This window comes from Mastigoproctus giganteus, chromosome 8 (genome assembly GCF_048544385.1).
Source record: "Mastigoproctus giganteus isolate SK-2022 chromosome 8, ASM4854438v1, whole genome shotgun sequence".
Lineage (NCBI taxonomy): Eukaryota > Metazoa > Arthropoda > Arachnida > Uropygi > Thelyphonidae > Mastigoproctus > Mastigoproctus giganteus.
This window is the reverse complement of record NC_143582.1, coordinates 114,008,708-114,035,271: the sequence shown is the minus strand read 5'-3', so window position 1 is coordinate 114,035,271 and position 26,564 is coordinate 114,008,708. Positions and strand designations below refer to the sequence as shown.

The following is a 26,564-nucleotide window of genomic DNA, read 5'->3' as shown; positions in this document are numbered from 1 at the left end:
CTACATCGAATAATCGAAGCTTACATTTAAAAAAGAACATCCAAGAAACATCTATGGATACAACTGACTCGTCCAGACAGGAAGAACCGATCTTTGAAATATATGCAGAAGAAGAAATAGACACCAGTCGACCATTCTTCTTAAAAAAAGACAAACCAAAACCTGAACGTCACAAGCCAGTCACATCAAAAAAACAGTCAGATACAGCTTCATCTACTAAACACCAGTAATGTCTTATATACTACAATGGAATTGTAGAGGATTTCTTAGCAACCTTAGTGATATTCAAGTCTTAATTAACCACTATTCTCCAGTTGGTTTCTGTCTACAAGAAACATATCTAATGCCTCAAATTTCTACCAACATAAAGAACTATTCTATCTATTGACAAGATCGTAATACTTCAAATGCGGCCTGGAGCATGGCCATTTTGATCAGTATGAAGATCTCTACCAAACAAATTATTTTGCAAACTGAAGTTCTTGCTGTATGTTTGATAAACCCAGATTGCATCAACACTAGTATCATCTATCTCCCACCAAGTCATACCTTCTCTTACCAAGATCTTTAAAATCTTCTAATGCAGTTGTCTGTCTCTTTGGGGATTTCAATGGCCACCACCCCTTATGGGGATCAACTAAATTAGATAGACCCGTCCAACTAACCCCGGGGGCTCACATCTGGTGAGTATGGGCTTGGCACACCCAGGATCCTGAGCTGGATATCATCATTCTTCTCTTTCTTGGTGATTCCCTTCTACTTTTGACTCTCTCTCTCTCTCTCTCTCTCTCTCTCTCTCTCTCTCAGGGTAACTTGGGAATTTTTTTTTCCTGGTGCAGCATAAGCCTCAGGCTTCCTTGCACCATATGGCTATTAATAATGATAATGATAATTTATAAATGATAATGATAATTTATAAATTTATAAATGATATTGATGATGGTTTATCAAGCTTAATGTCCAAGTTTGCAGACGATACAAAGGTTGGCAGGGTTGTCAAGGACACTACTGACACTATGCTGTTGCAACAGGATCTGGAAAGGTTGAGCAGATGGGCTGAGAGGTGGCAAATGAAGTTTAACATTGACAAATGTAAAGTACTACACATGGGAAACAGCAACCCCAGAGCAACGTATCAACTCTGTGGTACTACACTGACAGTGGTAGAGAATGAAAGGGACTTGGGGGTGGTTGTGCAGGCAGATATGAAGTTCTCTGAGCAGTGCAGACGGGCTGCAAGAGTAGCTCATGGAGTATTGTCAATGATATACAGGAATTTTTCCAGCAGGGATAAGGAGGTGATTATTCCCTTGTATAAGGCAATGCTCAGGCCACACCTAGAGTACTGTATACAGGTCTGGAGGCCTCATTTCAAGAAGGATGTAGAGCTGCTGGAACGAGTACAGAGAAGGACAACAAGATTAGTGAATGGAACAAAGGGGTGCTCTTACGAAGAAAGGCTTAAGTTTTGCAAATTACAGTGTTTGGAGACTAGGCACCAGCGAGGTGATCTGATAGAGGTGTATAAAGCCTTGAATGGTTTGAGCATGCTCAATGCTGATGGGATTCTTCCTCTAGCTCAGAATAATCACCTGAGAGGGCATAAATTCAAATTGAGGAAAGACAGATGTAGGATAGACGTGCGGAAATTTGCCTTTAGCCAGCGGGTGGTTGGTTGGTGGAACAGACTTCCATCCCTTTTAGTGGAGGTTGATAGCCTAAATAAGTTTAAGGCTCAGCTGGACAGGTATTTTGAACGAACAGAGGGGTGAAGTGGATGTGGGTTTTTTTTTTTTTTTTGGCTGATGCTGCATAAGCTTGCTTTCTTGCATTAAATGCCTCCACTAATGCTAATGCTAATAATGAACTAATTGAAACCTTTTTGGATAAGCAAAACCTTACTGTTCTTAATACTGGTGCATACAATTACTAACTGGACAAACTTCTACAATTGATCTGTCAATATTCTCTCCAATTCTGTTTCCAGTCATGGAATGGTCTGCTCTGGATGATCCCATGGAAAGTGACCATTTTCCAATCGTTCGTGAGCTGCTCACTACCCAACTACCATTATCGCAACCCTGTAGGGAATGGAAATTCTCTCAAGCCAACTGGGTCATATTTCAAGCAGCTATCAGTCTCAATGAGAAATTTATACGAACACAGCCGATAGATGAAGCCACAGGTTATATCACATCACATACCTATTATCTGCAGCTAAATGCTCAATTCCTTTTTTGAATCCCCCTTCCCAACGGCACCATAATTACTGGTGGAATCAAGAATGCACAAAAACAAAAGTTAAAAAATAAAGCGTGGAATTCTTTTCGTTGATCTCCAACCAGAATTGATCTTATTAACTATAAGAAGCTAAGGGCGAAAGCAATTCTCACAGAGACAAGCCAAAAAGAATTCCTGGATTTGGTTTGCCTCTACCGTAAACAAAAACACTAATTCCAGGTTAATATGGAAGAAAATTAGGCAGATTTACAGCAAATTTCCAACCACCCCTTCCCCAATTCTTTTGTGGAATGGACAAGAGCTCTGTGCTCCTGAGGACATTGAAAATGCCTTGGGCACAACCTTTGCCCAAGTTTCAGCGATCCATCAACTTTCGAACCTCTGTACTCCTTCCATATAATCAGCCACTTCAATATTACATGCTACTACTACATGCTATCAAAACAACATGTAATAGTGCCTATGGGCCAGATTGGAATATTATATCATGTTACAACATCTTGAATTAAAAAAAATTTAAATATTGTTGGTCTTTTATAACCAAATCTTTCTTGAAAACCTTTACCCCCACCTCTTGGCACCATGCCACAGTTCTGGCCTCTTTGAAACCTAGAAAAGATTCTACCAGTCCATACAGTTACAGATCAATTTCCCTCTCCAGTTGCCTTGGCAAATTACTTGAAAAAATAATCCATAATCGACTTGTTTGGATCATAGAAATGCAACATCTTATGAATAATAATCAGCATGGATTTCACCAGAACAGGTCCTCCATAGATCTCATGATCAAAGCTGAGTCTGCAATTTGTAATGCCTTTGTAAAAATTGAACATCTTGTTATGGTTTCCATAGACATAGAGAAGGCATTTGACACTACCTGGCATCATGGCATTCTCAGTGACCTCCATGCTCTTGGTCTACGAGGCGACCTGCCTGTATTCATCAGGAAGTTCCTTCAGAATCGTTCATTCCAAGTTCGATACCACAACTCACTTTCTATAACATTTTTACAGAATGAAGGAGTACCTCAAGGGTCTGTACTGAGTGCAGCCCTTTTTGCCCTTAGAATCGATTTCATCACAAAAGAACTTCCAAATATTGTTGAGACCTACCTTTACGCTGACGATCTCTCTATTTCTTGCCATTCTCAGCACATGAGATCCATTGAATGGCAATTGCAGATATCTTTGAATAAAGTCCAAAAGTGGGCAGTGTGCAATGGCTGTCGTCTGTTACAGCAGAAAACCATTGCAGTTCACTTTTGCAATCAACATAAATTGCATACAGATCCTGAACTTCAGATATCAAACTAGGCACCTTCGTAGCCAGATGGGAAGGAGCAGCAGTGCGTAGCACACGTTCTTGATTAAACCGGGGTTCGAACCCGTCCCCACCAAATACGGAAGATGCAGAAAGGTCAGGGAATGACCACCGCATATCCCGGAGCAATATGGCCTTAGTTGCTAATACTCCTAAAAACCAAATAACTAACAAACTAACAATATCAGATATCAAACTCTACCATTTCAGTGACTGACAAGGTCAGATGCTTGGGATTAATCCTTGACAGGAAGTTAAATTTCTTTGAGCACATTAAATTTGTGCGTACTACGTACCTCAAAAAGCTGAATATACTAAAAGCTTTATCTGCCCTTATTGAATTAATGCAGAGTTGAAATGTTCCTGTTTTCAACACCCGCTTTGGACTCCTCCTCCTCAGTTATCTTTTGATACTTATCTTCACAAGTGGGGAAAGAATGTCTACCGACGCTCAGTGTGAAACAACACCATGCAAGCCACATTCAGCAATACGCTGATTTTTTGCCAATGTATACTGATGGCCCCAAATCACATTCAGCCGTTGGAGCAGCGGCAGTATTTCCCTCTACTATCATTTTGGCTGCCCTTCTAACCAAGTATAGCAGCTTCTCTGCAGAACTTTATGCAATAAAATTAGCTTTAGACAACCGGACTCTCTGCCTATCTTTAAAATACATTGTATACGTGGGCTCTCTCAGCTCAATTATAGCAATGCAAAACTCCTCATTCAAGGTTCACCCTGTGTTAAATCAAATCAGTGACCTTTTACTGGCTCCTATCACATTTGAGGATAGAGGGGAACTAACTTGCTGATCCAACGCTAAAAATCCATCAACTTTTGATTTAACTTCCATCTATGTTCCAACCTCTGACTACAGTCACATCATACAAACAGTATGTCTCGCGCAGTGGAAAGTGCTATGGCACACCCAAACCAGTAATAAACTCTCCCAATTGAAACATGATCCAAAGCATTGGCACTTTAGCACCAAAACAGAGTGAAGAGAAGAAGTGGTACTTGCCCGGGCACGAATCGGACATACATATCTGATCCACATCCGTCTACTCACAGGCAAAGATCCTCCTCAGTGTCCATACTGTTCAGAAAATTTAACAGTCAAACATATTCTGATTGACTGCCCTCACTATCAACAGGCTCAAAACAAAACGTGCGGGATACTCTGATGATATACTACCACAGTAAACCTTCTAGCCTTTTAACGTGCGCAAACCAAAGGACGTACGTTATACTGCTGTCAGATTAAAATCTAATCGTGGATATGTTTCATATCCTCTATTACCCAGATGACCAGTGCTAATGTGGTCTGAGAAAAAATCCGGATAATGAAGGGAAAATGTACTGCACACACCACATCGGTTCTGGAATATAATGGATGTAATATTGATGATTCTACTGCAATAGCAAATGCTCTTGGGGAAATCTTTTTTATAACATCTCAGTAACATCATCTTACTTCCCAGAGTTTCTGGTCCTTCCTTTAACATAATAGAGTTTCCACCAAAATAATGGACTATTTACCATCCACAAGGGGTGCCGCCGTAGCTAGGTGGGCAGGAGCAGCAGTGCGTAGCACACGCTTCTTGTTTGGCCGGGGTTCGAGCCCGTGACCACCAAATACGGAGTATGCAGAAAGGTCAGGGAATGACCACTGCATATCCCCGGAGCAATATGGCCTCAGTTGCTAATGCTCCTAAAAAAAAACAAAAAAAAAAAAAAAAAACACCCAAATAACAAAACAAATAACCATCTACAAGCTGAAAACAGCACTAGCCCTTATGAAGGCTACTGCTGTTGGACCAGATGACATGTTATGAAATGATCAAACATTTTTCACCAAAATCTGCGGAACTTCTGCTCTTTCTGTTCAACAGAATATTCCTTGAAAAACAGTTAATGGACACCTGGCACAAGGCAACTATTCTTGATTTTGCGAAGCTAGGAAAGGATCCGAAATCTCCGAAAAACTATCTTCCTATTGCTGAAGATGCTTGTGCAAAATATTGGAAAGAATGGCCAGCACTTGTCTCTTATCTAACTTAGAATCGAATGACCTTCTCTCCTGCTTTCAGTGTAGCTTCTGAAGGAACAGGTCCACTATGGACCACTTAATTAGACTGGAAACATCTATTTGATGTTTCTGGTCTAATTAAGCTTTCCTAAAAAGAGAACACTTGGTGTCCATCTTCTTTGACATGGAAAAGCATACAACACAACTTGGAGATTTGGTATTTTAAAAGAGCTATATAACCTTGGTCTAAGAGGTCACCTTCCTGTTGTTATTGTAAACTTCTTTTCCTGCCATAATTTCCAAGTTTGAGTAGGATCCACCCCTTTGCAACATTTTTGCCAAGAGGAGGGGGATACTCTAAGGATCTGTAAGGAAAAGTGTTACACTTTTTCGCCCTTAAAGTAAACTCCATTACAGAACAACTTTCTCCAATGATAAAGAATGCACACTATGTTGATGACTTCAGCATATTTACTCAATCATGCAACATGAGGGTGATTGAGAGACAATTGCAACAAGCCATTGCTGCCTTAACTCTTGGGCTATGACTAATGGTTTCAAGTTCTCATCAGAGGAGACCATTCACATACATTTTTGTCGCAAGCATAATCTTCACCCCAAACCTGAATTACGACTTGGATAAAGAACCATTCCAGTAGTAGCGGACACAAAATTATTCTTGGGAAATCATACTTGACAAAAATCTGACTTTCCTCCAACACATTTGTCAGCTAGCTATGCACAAATTGCATGAGAGGGCTGAACATTCTCCACACTCTCTCTTCTATTCCTTTGAGTGCAGACCAATGCAGTTTACTCCATCTTGTACTGTACAGTTGTATGCTCAAAATTAATTTTTGGGTCTCAGGTATATTCTTCCGCCAGAAATAGTGCACTTTGTTGGCTTAGCCCCATTGTCCATCAGGCCATTGGTATTGCTACTGGTTCATCAGGAACGTCACCTGTCTGAAGTCTGTATGTCGAAGAAAATGAACCATCTTTGTTACTTCGATGAAAATGATAGTCTCTACAGTATGCCTTTAAGCTGAACTCCCTGCCAGACCACCCTACGTGGACATCCGTTTTTGAACCACGCTGGGAAAATCTTTATAACACATGTTGGAATACCGACCAACGATCCGGTATTTGTGTCCAAGAGTTACTCAAATAGCTTAACTTAATTGTAGACAAGGTAGCTTAACTTAGTGGTAGACAATCACCAAAGCAGCTGCTTCCACTCTGGCATGCTCTAACTCCAGCATGTGACTTCTCCTTTAAAAACTGGATGAAGTTAGATTCATCGACTGCTGTCTACCCTCAGCTCTGTGCACAACACCGAACGGTACACTCTGACTTCCTGTCTGTGTGCCTTGACGGCTCGAAGTAAGAATCATGTGCAGGATCTGCAGATGTCTTTTCTGACTGTAGGATATCTGAGCAGATTCTCCCTGAATGCAGCATATACACCACAGAACTGCATGCTATAGGGTTATTAGCCTTGGATCACATAACATCCTGCCAACACCATTGTGTTATTATGTATACCAATTCATTGAGCACAGGCTCAATGAATGTATACTGATAGAGCTAAAGGCTCTATCAGTGATGAGAAACATCAATCATCCAACCCTCTCCCGGATTCAGCAGATAATATGCTCTCTCACTTATGAAGGCAGATTCAATCTCTGCGTCTGCTAGATCCCCAGCCATATCAGCAATACAAGAAACGATTTGCAAATCAGCAGTCAGGATGAATAATCTTAGCCTTTCAGCCCCAGACAAATAATCCACAATAAGATTTATTTGCAGTGGCAAGACTCGTTACTTGGGCAGGTAACAAACAAACTCTATCAGATTAAGCATATAATAAAACCGTGGCTGTCTAGTCTGCACAGGAATTGTAAAGAAGTTGTTGTTCTTGCTCAGCTCCACATAGGACATAGGCCGAACACATTCTTTTCTGCTGAGGGCTGATGACCCTTCTGTGTGCAAGCAATGTGACACTGTTTAATCTATTAAGCATGTTTTAATAGACTGTCCAAATTTTTTGAAGTGCATATATTGTTGCATTTAACCATCTGACTCAATCAGTCAGATTTTATCTGACAATGACTGTGTCAATAGTTTTTAATTTTTTACATGCTATCAGTATGTATAGATGTACTGTACATAAAATAGGAAATTTAATTTTACTCCGATATTGCCTTTTACTTATTGATGTATATACATAAATAAAATTTTGACGAGGCAACCTTTTCAGCGGTTACCAAAATCTTTTTTTTTCTTTTTTTTTTGTAAATTTAAATTCTTCCGGGTGCATTATAACCTTTGAGGTTTTTATGCCATTAAATTTTAAAAAAATCATCATCATTATTAATTTATCCCTGCTAGCAAAATTCTTGAATATCATTGACTGAACCAAATCAGCTGACCTGGTAGCCCATCTGCACTGACTAGAGAAATTTTTATCTGCAAAATTACCTTCAGACCTTTCTCTTTTTCCACTAACCTGAGTGTGGTAGCACACAGCTGGAATTTTATTCTAGGGTTACTGCTCTCTTTGATATGCAGTACTTTGAATTTGTCACTGGTAAACTTCAGTTGCCATCTTTCAGCACATTTGCCTAACTTTTCTAGATCCTATTTTAGTTGCATGCTGTCATTAACCACCCTGCCAACCTTTCTATTATCTGCAAACTTGGACATTAAGCCTGATATGCCTTTGTTAATATCATTCATAAATATAGAAAACAACAACAATGGGCTCAACACCGAGAAACCCTTGGTGCAGGCTCAACCCCATGGGGACACCACTGATAATGTTAGTCCACCTCATGGTGCAATGGCCATTGATTACCACTGTCTGTCTTTTCACTCAGTTATCCTTTATCTATAATAGCAACTTACCACCAATGCTGCACTGCTCCAGATTGTACAGCAGTATTTTATGTGCAACATTAAAAAACTAGATCACAAATCATTTTCTTCAGATTATTTGTCAGAATATCTTTCTTCTGAAAAAAAAGAGCAACTTTTTGAAATTTCTTGTGACAGAAATTTAGTGAATTATTTCAAAAACAACACTTTAATCAACTTTTGTATTAAGCATAAAAAAGATTTTAAAAAAATTAATTCCATTTTGTTTGGCATTAGCATTAGTTGAGGCATATGATGCAAGAAAGCAAGCTTCTACAGCATCAGCCAAAAAAAAAAAAAAAAAAACCTCTTCCCATCCGATCACTCCAAAAGTTTGCCTAGTTCAGCCTTAAATTTATTATTTAAGCTATTGACTTCCACAACAACAGATGGAAATCTGTTCCAGTAATCAACTACCCGCTGGCTAAAGGCAAACCACAACTATCTTTCATCAATTTGAATCTATGCCCCCTCAGGTTATTAGTCTGAGCAAGTAGAACTATCCCATGAGCATTGAGCCTGTTCAATCCATTCAAGGCCTTATACACCTCAATAAGATCACCTTGCAGGTGCATAGTCTCCAGATGCTGCAACTTGCAGAACTATATCTTTCATCAATTTGAATCTATGCCCCCTCAGGTTATTAGTCTGAGCAAGTAGAACTATCCCATGAGCATTGAGCCTGTTCAATCCATTCAAGGCCTTATAGACCTCAATAAGATCACCTTGCAGGTGCCTAGTCTCCAGATGCTGCAACTTGCAGAACTTAAGCCTTTCTTCCTAACACCCGTTCTGCTCTACATCCTTCGTAAAATGAGGCCTCCAGACCTGTGTGCAGTACTCAAGGTGTGGCCTGACCATTGCCTTATACAAAGGGATAATCACCTCCTTGTCTCTGCTAGCAAAATTCTTATATATCATTGACAAAATTCCATGATCTGCTCTGACAGGCCATCTGCACTGCTGAGAGAACTTCATATCTGACTGCAAAATTGGCCCCCATTCTTTTTCATTCCCTGAGTGTAGTACCACACGGTATGTTGAACGGTTCAACATCCTGGACAAAGTTCAACATCCTGGACACGGTATGTCCAGGATGTTGAACTTTGACCTCCAAAAATTATTCAGGGTGACAGCATTTTCACCAGAGGTCGCTGCAAAACAGCAACTTGCAAACAATTTCTTGGCTTGGATTTTCTTGAAGTTTGCTATCATTTGCTGGTCCATTGGTTGAAGAAGAGGAATGGTGTTGAGTGGCAAAAATGTGATTTGGTATTAGTAGAGGCATATGAATGTTAACCCCTCCCCCTCTCTTCAGGGTACGTCTGCTGCATCTATTATGCAATCAGTTAGGACAATAATCTGAACCCTCGGAAATCAGGGGTTTTAAGGACCCCAGATCTCTACAGCTGCAGATCGCATTGTGTTTTTAATGGAAACATCGCTTAGCATCTTTCCATCCTGCAAAATACATTTTCTTTATTTGTTTACCCTGGCATAGTTTAAGATGCTGACAGAGAGAATGTGACATGAGAATAACACTTAACAACATTTATTATAAGCAAAAAGGCCATGTATACCGTCTACTTTCTCACAATAATAGTACGAGTAAAGTGTGTATCAATTCTAAATGCAACGATATGCTAACAGTAGGACATAGCATTACAACATTCAATGGTCTTGCGATTTCATGCGATTGTACATTTTAACTTTCTAAACAAATTCTGTCCCTTACTTCTAACATCCTCTAAAAAATACTAGGACTTAAACTATGATACACGTTATTGACTTAATTCTAGTTTCCACATATAAAGAGAATAAGAAAGGAAGCACTGGGTTTAAAGTATATTTGGCTGTTTCACACACGTTCATTTATACGTAAGGATAGTGTGCTTACCAGGTTAAGTTGGTTTGACCTGGAGCTGGTTACATGGCTTCCTTCTATAGTGGAGTGGACTGTGGTCATCTCTAGCCATCCCAATTCTATCTCTTCAGCCAGACTGGATGGTGAAGGCAGCTACTGAAAAGGCTTGAGCGAGAAGCCAGTGGTGATTTCGGCAGTGGCGGTGACCAGCATTGATGACTGTAGGGATCCATTATACAACGTTGAACCTACAGCAACAAAAACTAAGATGGTGATCTTTCAGCATCCATAAGAACGATGGATGCTGAAAGATCATTTTCATGTTCTGCATTTGGGCCCTTTTATATTCGTGCCCTCCTTTGTCTTCTAGAGCCAAATTTTCTCATTGGCCAATAGAAGTCACACGTTTCCTGTCCAAGACAGTCCAGGGATGACTCGTACCCCCACATGGGTCCCCTTGTCTCTGCGTGTTTTACTTAGCGTCCTGGTGTCAGAGACACTTAAGGTGGTAGAAAATGAAAAAGACCTGGGAGTAATTGTGCAGTCAGATATGAAGTTTTCTGAGCAATGCAGACAGGCTGCCAGGGCAGGTCATGGGGTTTTGTCAATGATATATAGGAATTTTGCTAGCAGGGAAAAGGAGGTGATTATCCCTCTGTATAAGGCAATGGTCAGGCCATGCCTTGAGTACTGCGTACAGGTCTGGAGGCCTCATTTTAGGAAGGATGTAGATTTACTTGAGCGTGTACAGAGAAGGGCAACAAGATTGGTGAGGGGAATGAAGGGATCCTCTTACCAAGAGAGACTTAAGTTCTGCAAATTGCAGTGGCTGGAGACTAGGCACCTGCGCGGTGATCTGATTGAGGTGTATAAGGCCTTGAATGGGTTGAGCACGCTGAATTCTGATGGGATCCTTCCACTTGTTCAGATTACGAACCTGAGGGGGCATAAATTCAAATTAAGAAAAGACAGATGTAGATTAGATGTGCGGAAATTTGCCTTTAGCCAGCGGGTGGTTAATTGCTGGAACAAACTTCCATCTGTCGTTGTGGAAGTTGATAGGTTGAATAAATTTAAGGAGGAACTGGACAGGCATTTGGAGGGAATGGTGTGATTTTTTTTTTTTTTGGCTGATGCTGCATAAGCTCATACACTTGCTTTCTTGCATCAAATGCTAGTGGTACTACTACATTAATAAAAATGCCCACCTACTCTCTTTTTCTCATGCTGGCTTCCCTTCTTGCCCATGACTTCTGTTCTGTTACCCCGGCCATAAAATCCCCTATGTATTGTGAGAAGCTACGACTCTTGCATTCCTTTCCCTTTACACATTAATTAATTCATTTCTAGATCTTGAAGGTACAAAGAAAAAGGCTTAAGTTCTGCAAATTGCAGGGCCTGAAAAAGTAGACACCTGTAAGGTGATCTGATTGATGTGTATATGGCCTTGAATGGGATCAGCAAACTGAATGCTAATGGAATTCTTGCTCTTACTAAGATTAAGGATCTAAGGGGGCACAGATTGAAATTGAGGAAAGACAGTTGTAGAATAGATGTGCGGAAATCTGCCTTTAGACAGCGGGTAGTTAATTGTTGGAACAGACTTCCATCTTTTGTTGTGGAAGTTGGTAGCCTAAATAAATTTAAGGCTGAGCTGGACCAGCTTTGGAACGATTGGAGGGGTAAAATTGGGAGGGTTTTTTATATTTTTTTCTGGCTGATGCTGCATGAGCTTGCTTTCTTGCATCGTGTTAGCCAGAGAATGTTTACTTTCCCTGGATTTATAACCTATCCATACTAATATTCAGTTATCTATATTGTAACAACATTGAAGCCTGTATCAATATTGACACAGGCTTCAACATGAAGCCTGTGTCGCATAACTATTGGGTATTTAGTGCCAGTTGAAAGAATAGAGAGAATATTCCCATTGTAGCTAGACAAAGTGTGTATCCCATGGAACATGAAAACCTCTCACTCTAACTAAGTAATATGAATTTCTCTCAATACCTAATAAGGAATGAGGCAAAGTCTCTCTAAGAGCACCCCTTTCTTCCCCCCACCAGTCATGTTGCCCTTCTTTGTACTCATTCTAGTAACCCTACATCCTTCATAAAATGAGGCCTTCAGACCTGCAAACAGTACACTGGTGTGGCCTGACCATTGCCTTGTACAACGGGATAATCACCTCCCTGTTCCTGCTAGCAAAATTCCTATATATCACTGGCAAGACTCCATGACCTGCCGTGGCAGCTCGTCTGTACTGCTCAGTGAACTTCATATTTGACTGCACAATTCTATCCAGGTCTTTTTCACCTTCCACTTCCTTGAGTTTAGGGAAATGTACACATTAACATTGAGGTTTAACATTGACAAATGAAAAGCACTGCCTACGGGTAGTAGTAATCCAAGAGTAACGTATCAACTATGTGGTACTATGTTCAGGGTAGTAGAGAAAGAAGACTTGGGGATAATTGTGCAGGCAGATATGAAGTTTTCTGAGCAGTGCAGACAGCCTGCAACAGAAGCTCATGGTGTCTTTATAATTAGCACATGATGCAAGAAAGCAAGCTTATATAGCATCAGCCAAAAAAAAAAAAACCCACACCCCCTTCTCATTTCTTTCATCCACCCGCTCCAAATGTATCTCTAGATCTGATTTGAATCTGTTTAAGCTATCCACTTCTACAACGACAGATGGAAGTTTGTTCCAGCAATCAACCACCCGCAGGCTAAAGGCAAACGTCCCCACATCCATCCTACAACTGTCTTTCCTCAATTTTAATTTATGCTCTCTCAGGCGATTATACTGAGAAAGAGGAAGAATCCCATCAGCATTGAGCATGCTGAAACCATTCAACGCTTTATACACCTCAATCAGATCACCTTGCAGGTGCCTGGTCTTCAGACACTGTAATTTGCAAAACTTAAGCCTTTCTTCATAAGAGCAACCCTTTGTTCCATTCGCTAATCTTGTTGCCCTTCTCTGTACTCGTTCCATGTTGCCCTTCTCTGTACTCGTTCCAACAGCTCTACATCCTTCTTAAAATGAGGCCTCCAGACCTGTATACAGTACTCAAGGTGTGGCCTGACCATCGCCTTATACAAGGGGATAATCACCTCCTTATCCCTGCTAGAAAAATTCCTGTATGTCATTGACAAGACACCATGAGCTACTCTTGCAGACCGTCTGAACTGCTCAGAAAACTTCATATCTGCTTGAACAAGTACCCCCAGGTTCTTTTCACTGTTTACCTCTGTCAGTGTAGTACCACACAGTTGATATGTTACTCTTAGGTTACTGCTTCCCATATGCTGTACTTTACATTTGTCAATGTTAAACTTCAGTTGCCACCTCTCAGCCCGTCTACTCTACTTTTCTAGATCCTGTTGCTGCAGCGTACTGTCATTAGTGTCATTAACAACCCTGCCGACCTTCGTATCATCTGCAAACTTGGACATTAAGCCTGATGTATACCATCATCAATATCATTATTGAATACAGAAAACAACAGTGGATCCAAAACTGAACCCTGGGGAACTCCACTAATAACATTAGTCCACGAAGAGCAGTGTCCATTGATTACCACTCTCTGTCTTCTCCCACTTAACCATCATCCCTTTATCTATAGCAGCAATTTTCCTCCAATGCCACACTGCTCTAATTTGTGCAGCAGTCTTCCATGTGCAACAATATCAAAAGCCTTTCTAAGATCTAAATATATGATATCAAAATTATTCTTTCCATCCAGTTCCTTTGTGACTACATCATAGTATCCAATCAAATTGGTCAGACAAGACTTTCCCTTAACAAACCCATGCTGTGTACGAGCTATGGCTGAAGTCTTGTCTAGATGATCCTGCAATGGTTCTTTAACCAGTGCCTCCATTAATTTCCCTCGAACAGAAACAACAGTTGAACTTGCTAGTGTGCGAGTGACCAACCCACAAATTCCAGTCAATATCTGGGAAATTAAAATCCCCCATTATAAGACTCTCTGATTTACTGGCCCACTCTATTTCCCTGTACAATATCTTATTATACTCATCAGAGTCATTGGGCCTATAGCACACTCCTACTCTCAATTTTGATTTCCCTATGCTTATGTCACACCAAACTGACTCGATGTCGACTGGCTTCATTTCCTTGGACTTTGTGTTTCTTAACTAATAGCATAACCCCTCCTCCCCTCCTGTCCTGTCTATCCTTTCTATACACATTGTATTCCCCAAATTCCAGTTCCGCATTACTTATATCTGTGTGACACCACGTGTCTGATATCCCAACAATATCTGACTTTGATGTTTTGAGCAATACCTCAAATTCATCAAATTTATTTACCAAACTCCTAGCATTGGTGTACACGCAGGTATACATGCACCTGTTTCTATTCTTAGCTACCCTAACACAACCCATGTGTTTACTTGTACCGCAATGACTCCCAGCAGTCTCTGAAATATCCTGCATCTTGTTTTTCAGGCTTCTGCTCATTTCAATAGAAGCAGTGCAAGAATCACTTCCACCTCTGCCAGTGGCTACTGTTAATCTATTAGTCCTTGTATCCCCCCCAACTTGCAGTTTTCCGACCCACCTAACACTGCCTCGACAGCATCAGCAAAAATTCTTGCACCCTTTCTATTTAAGTGTATCCCATCCCTGTAGAAGCAATCTCTCCTGTTAACAAGTACAGTCCAGGCTGAAAAAAATTCTACCCCTTGAGCCTTGCACAATCCCTCCAGGGCCGAATTGATCGACAAGGCTCTCATCATATACTCCCTCCTATCGTGTCTGGGCAGAATTGCAGACACTTTCAAATTCAACCCTAATTCACGGCTTTTTTCAACAGTGACCTGTACTTGCTAAGTAATTCTGCCGGTCTCCTACTCTTAATATCATTAGTGCCAACGTGTACAACTATATCACCTTTTGTGCCCTTAAAAGATGATATCCGCTCTACAACGTCATCAACCTTTGCCCCTGGCAGACATACCCTGGTCCTATTCCACCTATCCTTTTTACAAAGCATGTTCCCCGTTTCCCTGACAATAGAGTCACCAACAACTACTAGTTCCTGTGGGACCAGCGCATTCTGCCTAGGGGGCTGCCTCTGTGTTGCCTGATGACCAAGTGCAAGCTCTGGCGTTGATGTGGGCAGCTGAGAGCTTGATGGGCCCCTCAATTTATTTCCTTCGAGGGCATCCACCCTGTCCTTCAAGCTCTCATAAAGGCCCATAACAACGCTGAGTTGTCGCCTGATTTCCTTGCACTCCTTACATCGTGCACACACAAAGACATCCCCCTTGGCAGTATCATGTCCCGTACCCGACTGCTCCGCAAACATCAAGCAAACAGTGCATTTTAAAAGACTGTGATTCAGAGGGCAACTGCCCCCCTCAGTTCTCCCCTGAACCACAGCACTCCCATTAGCTTGAGCCTTTTGCTTTGCTGCTCTGGTCAGAGTCATGATTCCGATTTAATTCATTAAAATTTCAAAACAAAAATTAAATCCTTAAGTTATATCCCAAAACAGTTATAACGCTATATTTATTTTTTCGGTATCTAGTGTTTTCTACGAGTTCCCTTTATACAACTTCCGTATCACGTGTACCACTATAGTTATGTATTAATTATTTGTTACGTTTAAGTCGTTATATATATATAGAGTTAAAAATACAATTTAATCGACAATAAAGTTTATCAAGATTAATAGATTTACTGATTAATTGACAATATTATATTATGCACTATACTACACTAAGCTTATGCTATCGTGTAAAAATGGCGGGAATTCTCGAACGGTACTTCTACGGACTCGTAAGTATTGATTAGCTTCCAAATCTCGCTATCTCAATTTAGAATAAACTAAGGATCCTGACTAGGTCTATAATCTACTTATAGAAGATAATTTGATATAACAATTGGTTAATAAATCGACTAAATTTGGTTAAAAAAAAAGACCTCTCGTTCAATTTGTAACACGTGGATTTGATACCGTTACCGATACTAAGTAATACCTACAAAATCTCTGTCTAAGTTAAACTTTAAACTAAGTATCGTAACTAGGAATATAAAGCTACTCTAGAAACTAAGTTAATATGACAATTTAAGCAAATAAATCAGGAAAAACTTCTCTGTTCCAAGAGCTTCAAGGAGCTTCGTCCACAGGCTAACCTCGTTCCCAGATTTTGATGATCTTGAACCATCAGTATCATGTTGGCCAATCTGATTCATCCCCTTTCTTCTAGAGTTTACAGAAGTAAAGAACTCTTTGCTGTAAAATAAAGAATTCTTTGGATCCTTTGCCAAAGATTTCTTGTAATTTGCCTTTTCCTGCCTAACCTCTGTTGTGTCTTGGTTACAGACCAGCTTATATCTATCATAGGCTTCAGTGTCACCTGTAAATTTATATGTATCCCATGCATTTTTTCTCTGTCTAATTAGTTCATCTGACATCCATTTAGGCCAAAATCTTGAACAGTATTTCTTAGTTGGTATGAAAAGCCTAGTAGCTCCCAAGATTATTTCTTTGAATGCTTCCCATTTTGAATTTGCTGTTGGTAACATCATCAGTTGGACACACCATATAGAATTTATATACTGACTCAGACCACCATAGTCACCTTTACAAAAGCAAAAACCCTTCCCTTTACCCCTGATGTAGTTACCTCTTTGAATAAATCCCACATCAGCACATTGTAATCGCTGCTACCTAGTGGTTCCCTTATCTGCAGATTCTTAATGCATGAAGAATCACTACTGATAATCCGATCAAGAATATTACTCCCTCTAGTTGCCTCCTTAACATGCTGCTGTAGAAAAAAATTATCCAATAAAGCCTTGCTAGTGTGTGAGTGACCAACCCACAAATTCCAGTCAATCTGGAAAATTAAAAGCCATATTATAAGACACTTTGGTTTACTAGGCCACTCTTATTTCTCTGCACAATTGCTCATTATACTCATCAGATTCATTAGGTTTATAACACACACCTGCTCTCATTTTTCTTTTCCCATTGTTTGTCACACAAAACAGACTCAACATTGCATTGTCCACCAACATTTGATCGGATGCACTTACTTAGATTTTGTGTGTTTCCTAACTAACAGCATAACCCTTCCTCCCTTCCTGTCCTGTCTATCCTTTCTGTACACATTGTACTCCCCAAATTCCAATTCTGCACTGCTTATGTCTGTGTGATGCCTCTGATATCCCAACAGTATTTGCCTTTGATGTCTTGACTAACACTTCAAGCTCATCAAATTTATTAACTATACTCCTAGCATTGGTGTACATACACCTGTTTTTACTCTTAGTTATCTTAACACATCTCATGTATTTACTTGTTTCACTATGACTCCTAGCTGTCCTAGAAATCCCCATTGGCATGCTTTCCAGGCTGCTGCTCAATTCCATTTCAAGAATCACCTTTGACAGCGGCTACTGTTAATCTATTAGTCCGTGTATCCCCCCCAAGTTGCAGTTTTCCGACCCACTTAACTCTGATTCGATAGCATCAGAAAATATTCTTGCACTCTTTCTATTTAAGCATATCCCATCCCTGTAGAAGCAGTGTCTCCTGTTAGTATTAGTATTAGTAATGGCCGCATGGTACAAGAAAGCCTATGGCTTATGGTGCACCAGCCAAAAAAAAAAAAAAAAAAAAAAAAACTCGAAACCCGAATAAAACAATGATATAAAAAAAATAATAATAATAATAATTAATAAAAGAAAAGGAAATTAAACCTATCATCTTATGCGCTTCCCTGACCCGAAGGTACTATCCAGATGACCTTTCAATTTCCACAAACTGTCAGCCTCTACCACCCATATAGGCAGCTTATTCCAGTAATTTATAACTCGGTGGCTAAAATAAAACTTCCTGCAGTCCAATCTAAACATTTCCCCCCTTAACTTGAATTTATGTCCCCTAGTTCTAGCATCATTTATAATCTTGAAAATTTCATCCTCATTCATTTTACTGATGCCTTCCAGAGCCTTAGACACCTCAATCAAATCTCCTCTAAGTTGTCTAGTTTCCAAACTCTGCAACCCACATATTCAAAGTCTTTCTTCATAAGGAAGCCCTTTTGCCGATCTCACCAGGCGAGTTACCTGTCTTTGCACCCTTTCAAGGAGCTCGATGTCTTTTTTTAGGTGCGGTCTCCATACTTGAACACAGTATTCTAAGTGAGGTCTAACAAAAGCCTTATATAATGGGATTATCACGTCCCTATCTCTACTTGCAAAAGTTCAATAGATCATCGATAGGACACCATGGGCCTTCCTTGCAACCTGTTTACAATGCTCAGAGAATTTCATGTCTGACCGTATCGTAACACCCAAGTCCCTTTCCTCCAGTACTGGGTTTAGTTGAACATCACCAAGTGAATAAGTTATTTTGGGATTACTGTTTCCCAGGTGTAATACCTTACTCTTTGTTGGATTAAAGCACAGCTGCCAGTTTTCTGACCATTCCTGAAGTCTATCTAGGTCTCTCTGAAGAAGCTCAGCTTGACAGTGATCATTAACTACTCTACCAATTTTAACATCAACTGCCCTTTATCCCTTCATCGATGTCGTTTATGAAAATTAAAAACAACAGTGGTCCTAATACTGATCCTTGGGGAACCCCACTTCTTACATCAACCCAATCTGAGGAATAGCTGTTAACAAGCACAGACCAGGCTGAGAAAAATTCTACCCCTTGAGCCTTGCACAATCTCTCCAGGGCTGAATTAGTCAATAAGACTCTCAACATATACTTCCTTCTATCGTGTCTTGGCAGAATTGCAGACACTTTCAAATTCAACCCTGACTCACAGCTTTTTTTCAACATTGACCTGTACTTGTTAAGTAATTCCGCCAGTCTTAATATCATTAGTGCCAACTTGTACAACATCACCCTTTGCGCCTTTAAAAGATGATGTCTGCTCTACAGCGTCATCAACCTTTGCCCCTGGCAGACACACTCTGGTCTTGTTCCACCTATCCTTTTTGCACAATATGTTCTCCGTTTACCTGAGAATAGTGCCACTGACAACAACTAGTTCCTTTGGCACCACCACATTCTGCCTTGGTGGTTGCAGCTGTTTTGTGTGATGTTCAAGTGCAAGCTCTGGCATTGATGTGGGCAGCTGATAGCTTGATGGACCACTCGTTTTAAATCTTTCGGGGACATCCACCCTGTCCTTCAAGCTCTTATGTCTTGTCAATGATGTAGAGGAATTTTTCTAGCTTCCCCCTGTATGAGGCCACACCTTGAGTACTGTATACAGCTCTGGAGACCTCATTTTAGGAAAGATGTAGAGCTGCTGGAACAAGTACAGAGATGTGCAGTGAGATTAGTGAATGGCCTTGAATGGTTTGAGCGAGCTCTATGCTGATAGGATTCTTCTTCCTCTCCAGATTAGTCACCTGAGGGGACATAAATTCAAATTGAGGAAAGACAGTTGTATAATAGATGTGCAGAAATTTGCCTTTAGCTAGTGAGTTGTTGATTGCTGGAACAAACTTGCGTTCATTGTTGTAGATGTTGACAGGTTAAATTAATTCAAAGCAGAACTAGAGAAACATTTGGAGTGAATGGATGGGTGAAATGGGATGGTTTTTTTTTTTTTTTTTCTTCTTCTCCTTTGATGCTATATAAGCTTGCTTTCTTGCATCATATAAGTCACAAAGGTGTTTATTCAAGTTAAGATTATGAATAGTCATATTTAAGATTAATCAGTTTAAGATTATGAATATGAATTTTAGAATGAATTTAAGATTAAAGATTAAGAATTAATCTTATAATTATTAAAGATTAATAATTTAAGATTAAGAATAAAGATTATGAATTTAAGATTATGAATCTCTGACAACAAAAACTTTATTTTTTTACTAAATGAGAGTTGTTCTATTCTGCTTGGTTGGTAAAAAATTGAATAAATATTTTATATATGTTTATATATGTGTGTATGTATATATATTTTTTTCTGCTTTTATTTTTCATTAGGATGATTGTGAATTACAACAAGAAACCTAAATATGAAAACCTAAAAAAATTTGGAATATCATGGTTTTACCATACTGTAATAGTGGCTGATAAAATCCTAGCTTCAAGGGAAGTTTATTTGCCAATTAAAAACTTCTTAGAATCATGTTTAGATACCTTAGGAATGGTAAGTAAGGATTAGATTTCAATGATTTAAATATATTGTGAGATACTCACAAAAATGCTTCTTAATGGATTTTTTCACATGGTTCAATATCTTTTGCATTTACCTAATTAATGCAGATTGATCTTTATATAGAATTGTAGGGGGGGAAATGAAATTTTTTGCTGGTAGATATTCATGGATGAATGGCTGGTTACATAAAGTAAATTTACATTTTAGAAACCGAATTGGACACCTTATAGCATTCTGTACTATAAAGGTCTGGTACTTTTGCTTATTCCTAATTTTCCAAGTAATATTTTTTTTGTATTTTGTTATTCTTTCTGATAGTTTTTTTTTATTTTATTTTTAACAATACCTTCGATTTATTATTTTTCCATTTGGTAGTACCACAGTATTTTGCCTCTAAGGCCATGCATAGTAGCAGGGCATCGGTTTGCTTATTACTACTTTGAAATGCATGCTATTAATTTGTTTTCCACAAATTGAAAAATAATAAAACATTGTATCTTCATTGAAAGTTATGTTCTTGTTTTAAATTTTTTTTTTAGGGTTGAGGGGAGGAGTATTGCTTTTAATTTTTAATGGTGGCACTCATTCCGAGGTTGCACCAGATTAACTGGAAACCACATGTGGAGTTCAGGTTGCTTAGCATTGATACAAAACAGATTTGTTCATATTTTTATGAAATTGCTTACAATATTTTCTAATTCCAGCTACCATTCATTTCCATGGCCAAACAGTTCTTTTGCTTAAATTTTTTTTTTTTTTTTTTTTTGCAACGCTGATATTTTTTTCTCTTCTCTGGCAGTGATATTTTTTTTTCTTTTTAAGTTGTTCTTGTTCTATATACTTGAAAGTGCTAAAAGGTGAGCGCAGAAAACGGAAAGAATCTTTTTCTTTAATTTTAAATATTTATGACAATTACTACTCGTTTCTTTGACCATTCATTGGTTTAATTTATTTTCTTATTTTCAGTGCTGCTGCCTTACTGTGCCACCAGAAACATAGAAGGTTAAGGCAAACTCCCCTTTACCCAGGGGCCCAAACAGAGCAACAGCAGACTCTTATGTATTGTATAACTTGAGTTGCTGTGCCTGGTGTGTTGTGAAATTAAAAAGCCAGTTTTATAGTCCTGATTTGAAATCTTGACTGCTGGGATTCATCATGGAACAAGTAAATGTATGGGTCATGTTAGGCTAATTGAGACTATGAACAGGTGCATGTATACTAAAGCTAGGAGTATATCAAATATATTTGATGCATTTGAGGTGCTGGTGAAAACATTGAAGGATAATGATGTTGGGATAGCAGAGACATTGAGTCACACAGAGATAAGGAATGCAGTTTTGGAATTTGGGGAGTACAGTGCGCAAAGAAACAATAGACAGGATTGGAAGAGTTGAGGGATTATGCTGTTTGTTAAGAAACACACAATATCTAAGGCAGTGAATCCATTTGACATGGATGGACCGTGCAATGTTGAGTCAGTTCGAAGTGACATAAACACTGGGAAAGCAAAAGTGAGGCTAGGAGAGTGATATAGGCCTAATTACTGTGAGGAGTGCAATAAACAACTGCACACAGAAATAGAGTATGCTAGTAAATCAGAATGTCTTATTACTGGGAATTTTAAATTCCCACAATGAAACTGGAACTTGTGGCTTGGTCACTCGCAAACTAGCAAGACTCTTTAGGATTTATTGTATGGTTGTTTTCTGCAACATGTTCGAGAGGCAACGAGAAGGAGTAATACTCTTGATCTGATTACACAACTCAACACCTGAAATGCCCAATCTTGAATAATTTTATACAGCTGAACAGGAAAATCATATTAATTTTTCAAAAAATTTTTCGAATTACAATAGGGGTCTCATATTAGCAAGTTACTCTTAGGTAACAACTATGGCTCTCGGCAAAACACATGGCAACACCTCAGTTTCAGTACCACCACGCTCTTATAACACTTCTTATCTAAGGAAGTGCAATAGATGAAATAGAAATAGAAATAGATGGACAGTGCCATGGTAAGTCAGTTGGGTGGGACATAATCACTGGGAAAGCAAAAATGAGAGTACGAGTGTGTTCTAGGCCTAATGACTCTAATGAGTACAATGAACAGTTGTACAGAGAAATAGAATGGGCCAGAAAATCAGATTGTGTTATAACGGGGGATTTTAACTTTGCAGATATTGACTTGAACTTGTGGATTGGTCACTCGCACTCTAGCAAGACCTTTATGGTTTTATAGGATGATTGTTTTCTGCAGCAGCATGTTTGAGAGGCAACCAGAGAGGGTAGTACTCTTGATCTGGTTATCACCACTGATTATTCGTGTATAAAGAACTTGCAGATAAAGAAACACTAGGTGTACTGATGTGGGATTTACTTAAAGATATAATTACCGTCAAGGAAGGGTTTTTGCTTCCGTAAAGTATCCTCAGTGGTCTTTGCTTCAGTATTCTCAGACAGTGTTTAAATTCTGTACAGTGTGACAAACTGATAGTGTTACCAACAACAAATTCTAAGTGGGAACGTGGAAGCTATTAGGCTTTTCATACCAATCTAGAAATATTGTTCATTAGGCCGAAATGGATGTAGTAGTAGTAGTAGCAGTAATGAAGGCATGTGATGCATGAAAGCAAGCATATGAGCTGATGTAGCATCAGCCAAAAAAAAAAAAAAAAAAACCATATCCATTCCCTCTAAAAGTTCGTCCAGTTCCTCCTTGAATTTATTTGAGACATCAACTTCCACAACGACAGGTGGAAGTTTGTAGCAATTAACTACCCGCTGGCAAATGATAAATTTCCACACATCTATTTTACAACTCTCTTTCCTCAATTTGAATTTATGCCACTTCAGGTTCATAAGTTTACCCCCAGGGGCTCACATCTGGGGGGTATGGACTTGTCACACCCAGGGTCCTGAGCTGGATATTATCATTCTTCTTGGTGATTTCCTTCTGATTCTTGCTCTCTCTCAGGGTAATTCAGAAATTTTTTTTTTTTAGCTGTTAGCATAAGCCGTTGCAGCATTAGCTGTTGCAGCATAATAATGATAATAAGTAATTTGAGCAAGCGTACGAATCATCCCATCAGAACTCAGTGTGCTCAACCCATTCAAGGCCTTATGCACTTCAATCAGATCACCTCGCAAGTGCCTCGTCTCCAGCCGCTGAAATTTACAGAACTTAAGTCTATCTTGGTAAGAGGACCCCTTTGTTCTCCTCAGCCCTGGGCGCCAAGCAAATCTTGAGGCCAAGCAATCTTTACTGCGACTTCTACTGCGATTACATTAGAGAGATAAGTTTTTCCTTTTGGGTTCAGACATTTTTCTCCCATTATTCTAATATATAATTAGAGTTTTTTTTTTTTTTTCTTAAAGCATAAGGAAGAAGTTTCCAGAAAGGAAAGTAACCCTTTCTTAATTTTTCTGTTTACTAACCTTCTATACAGCTAAACTGCTTTACTCCCTTGGTGGCACTACTCCTGATTCCTTTGTCAGGGCTGGACCTAGGTGAAAAGACACCACCTAGGACTTAAAGGAGTTTAAAATGGACCAAACCAACAACACAAGATTGGAGAAAGTTAACTCCAATAAATCTGATGACTCAAAACTGAACATGTCTCAGGCTAAGAGAATGAAAATCAACAGCTCTCAGCTTACTGTTCCTTTCTTTTTGGTGATACATTCGTTATCAACACAAACGCGTTGGGAAATTATCTCCATTCTTAATTCAGAAGACTGTAGATTCTACAGTTGGATCACCGAAAATGATAAAATGATTACAATCAGGTGATCTCTAAATAGAATCCTCACTAACTCATCAATCTGAGAAATTTTAAAAACAAAGACCTTTGCGGGACTACCAATTGAAGTTACCCCACATAATTCCCTGAATACATCGAACGGTGTTATTACCAAATGGAACTTTTTGACTGTTTCAGAGGAAGAATTACTGCCCGAGCTAACAGAACAACAAGTGATACATGTTAGAAGGATGATGATGAAGAAAGATGGCATTCTCACTCCAACCTGATCAGTTACTCTCACCTTTAACAATCCTTCTCTTCCCCATTCAGTTAAAGCAGGATACTTAAATTGCAAAATCCGGCCATATATACTGAATCCAATAAGGAGTTACCACTGTCAGCAATACGCACGCTCTCAGACGACATGTCAGAGTGATCCCATCTGTCCTCTCAGTGAATTGAAAGAACACAATCAAGCAAACTGCAGCTCCTCTACACCACTCTGTTCAAACTCTCATGGAAATCACCCTGCATTTTCGAAGACATGCAAAATGTGGATATTGGGAAAACAAAATAGAAAATTAAGTCTCTTATCCGGAACTAAGAAAACAGATACTTGCAACCAAACCTTCAAGTTCCTGTGCTTCAGCAGTGAAAGAACACCAAACTATAGCCACTCAAACAGAGATGGTAATACCTCCAAATCAAATGATAGACTGGAGTAAAGTAATATCAATGACAAAAACAACTTCACAAGAAACATCCAGTGCTAAAGAGCAGGATATTTCTGTAATTTCTTCAATTTTATCTAATAAACAGTGTAAACAAAAGCAAACAAACGTAGACAAAATGGATACTTGAACTTCACCTGCAGAAGATATTGATACACCTCGTCCTAATTTTCCAAAGAAAAACAGACCCCAAAATGATAAACGAAAAAAGCAGTCAGATTCAACAAGTAGTTTCGAGACCTAAATAACAAAGTATATTGTTATACAATGGATCTGCCATGGTTTATGTGCAAAATTGGAGGAAATAAAATATATTATTCAGCAGTATAAACTGGTCTACATTTGCCTTTAGGAGACCCATTTAACACTTCAATCTTCACCCACATTTCAAAACTATACACTTTTCCGGAGAGACAGAAATGATGATAGAACTGCCAAATGAGGGGTGGCAATTTTGGTGAATACTAATATACCTGCCGGGTGGGTAAAGTGCCTGCCTGGCAACCCAAAGTTTGCGGGTTTGAATCCCGCCTCGGGCTTGGATCAGAGTAAATGCAAAAACTTCTTTGAGAGGTGCATTATGGCCACAGAAGTCAATGCACCAATAACTAACAAAAAATAAATAAAAAAAAACCTAATATACCAGCTAAGCAAATAATATTAAAAACCAACTTAGTAACTGTTAGAATAGCCATTGGAATTTCTTTCACAATTCATCCCTTTATCTTCCACCAAATCTTCCTCTCTCCAGATTGGAATTAAATGATATTTCTATGCAGCTTCAACCTCCCTATTGCCTCATGGGAGATATGAATGCCCATCATCATCATCTGCGGGGATCTTCTCACACGGACATTAGAGGTAACATGATCGAAACTTTCCTAGATGATCATCAACTGAATTTCCCGAATAGCAGATCTCACACTTATATCAGTTTGGCTGCAGATATTACTTCTGCAATACGCTTAACAGTATGTTCTCCATCAATTTATCCCAATGTAGAATGGTTTGTATTAAATGATCCTTACAACAGTGATTATTTTCCAATAGTATGTTCCATACAGACACAATTGACTCTTACAGAAGAAACCAGAACAGTAATGGAATTTTATAAAATCTGATTGGAGTAAATATATGCAATTAATCAAGCTGGATAAGCAATTAATAGAAACCCTGCCAATAAATTATGCTGTCATAGGTATCAATAACCATGTGTTAGACGCTTCAAAAGCAACAAAACCTCAAATGAATAAGGCAAAACAGGCTCAGTACAACTCTTGGTTGAATGCAGAAAATGCGACGCTAAAAACAAAACAAAATTGTTCATGGAATGAATTTCGGAAAAATCCAACTACAGTCAATTTGATTGCATATAAAAAAAGCCAAAGCTGAAGCGAGAAAAATTCAGAGAAAGGCAAAGAAAAATTCTAGGATCATGTTTGCTTCCACACTTACTAGGAACTCAAGTCCTGGTTTGGTTTGAAAAAAAATTCAGGTTTTGAGTGGAAGATATCCAAACATACAATCTCGAATCTTGGAAAGAGCAGGA

General features: G+C 39.1%; 1 protein-coding gene across 1 annotated transcript in view; it reads left to right on the top strand.

The window, feature by feature from the left end:
- The window catches only part of Epg5 (ectopic P-granules autophagy protein 5), a 1,526,775-nt gene that overhangs the window by 945,466 nt on the left and 554,745 nt on the right, over positions 1-26,564 (top strand). Inside the window, exon 31 of the mRNA XM_090380318.1 lies at positions 20,367-20,532. Within this exon, the coding sequence (XP_090236444.1) occupies positions 20,367-20,532 (166 nt within the window). The remainder of the gene's footprint in view (positions 1-20,366; positions 20,533-26,564) is intronic.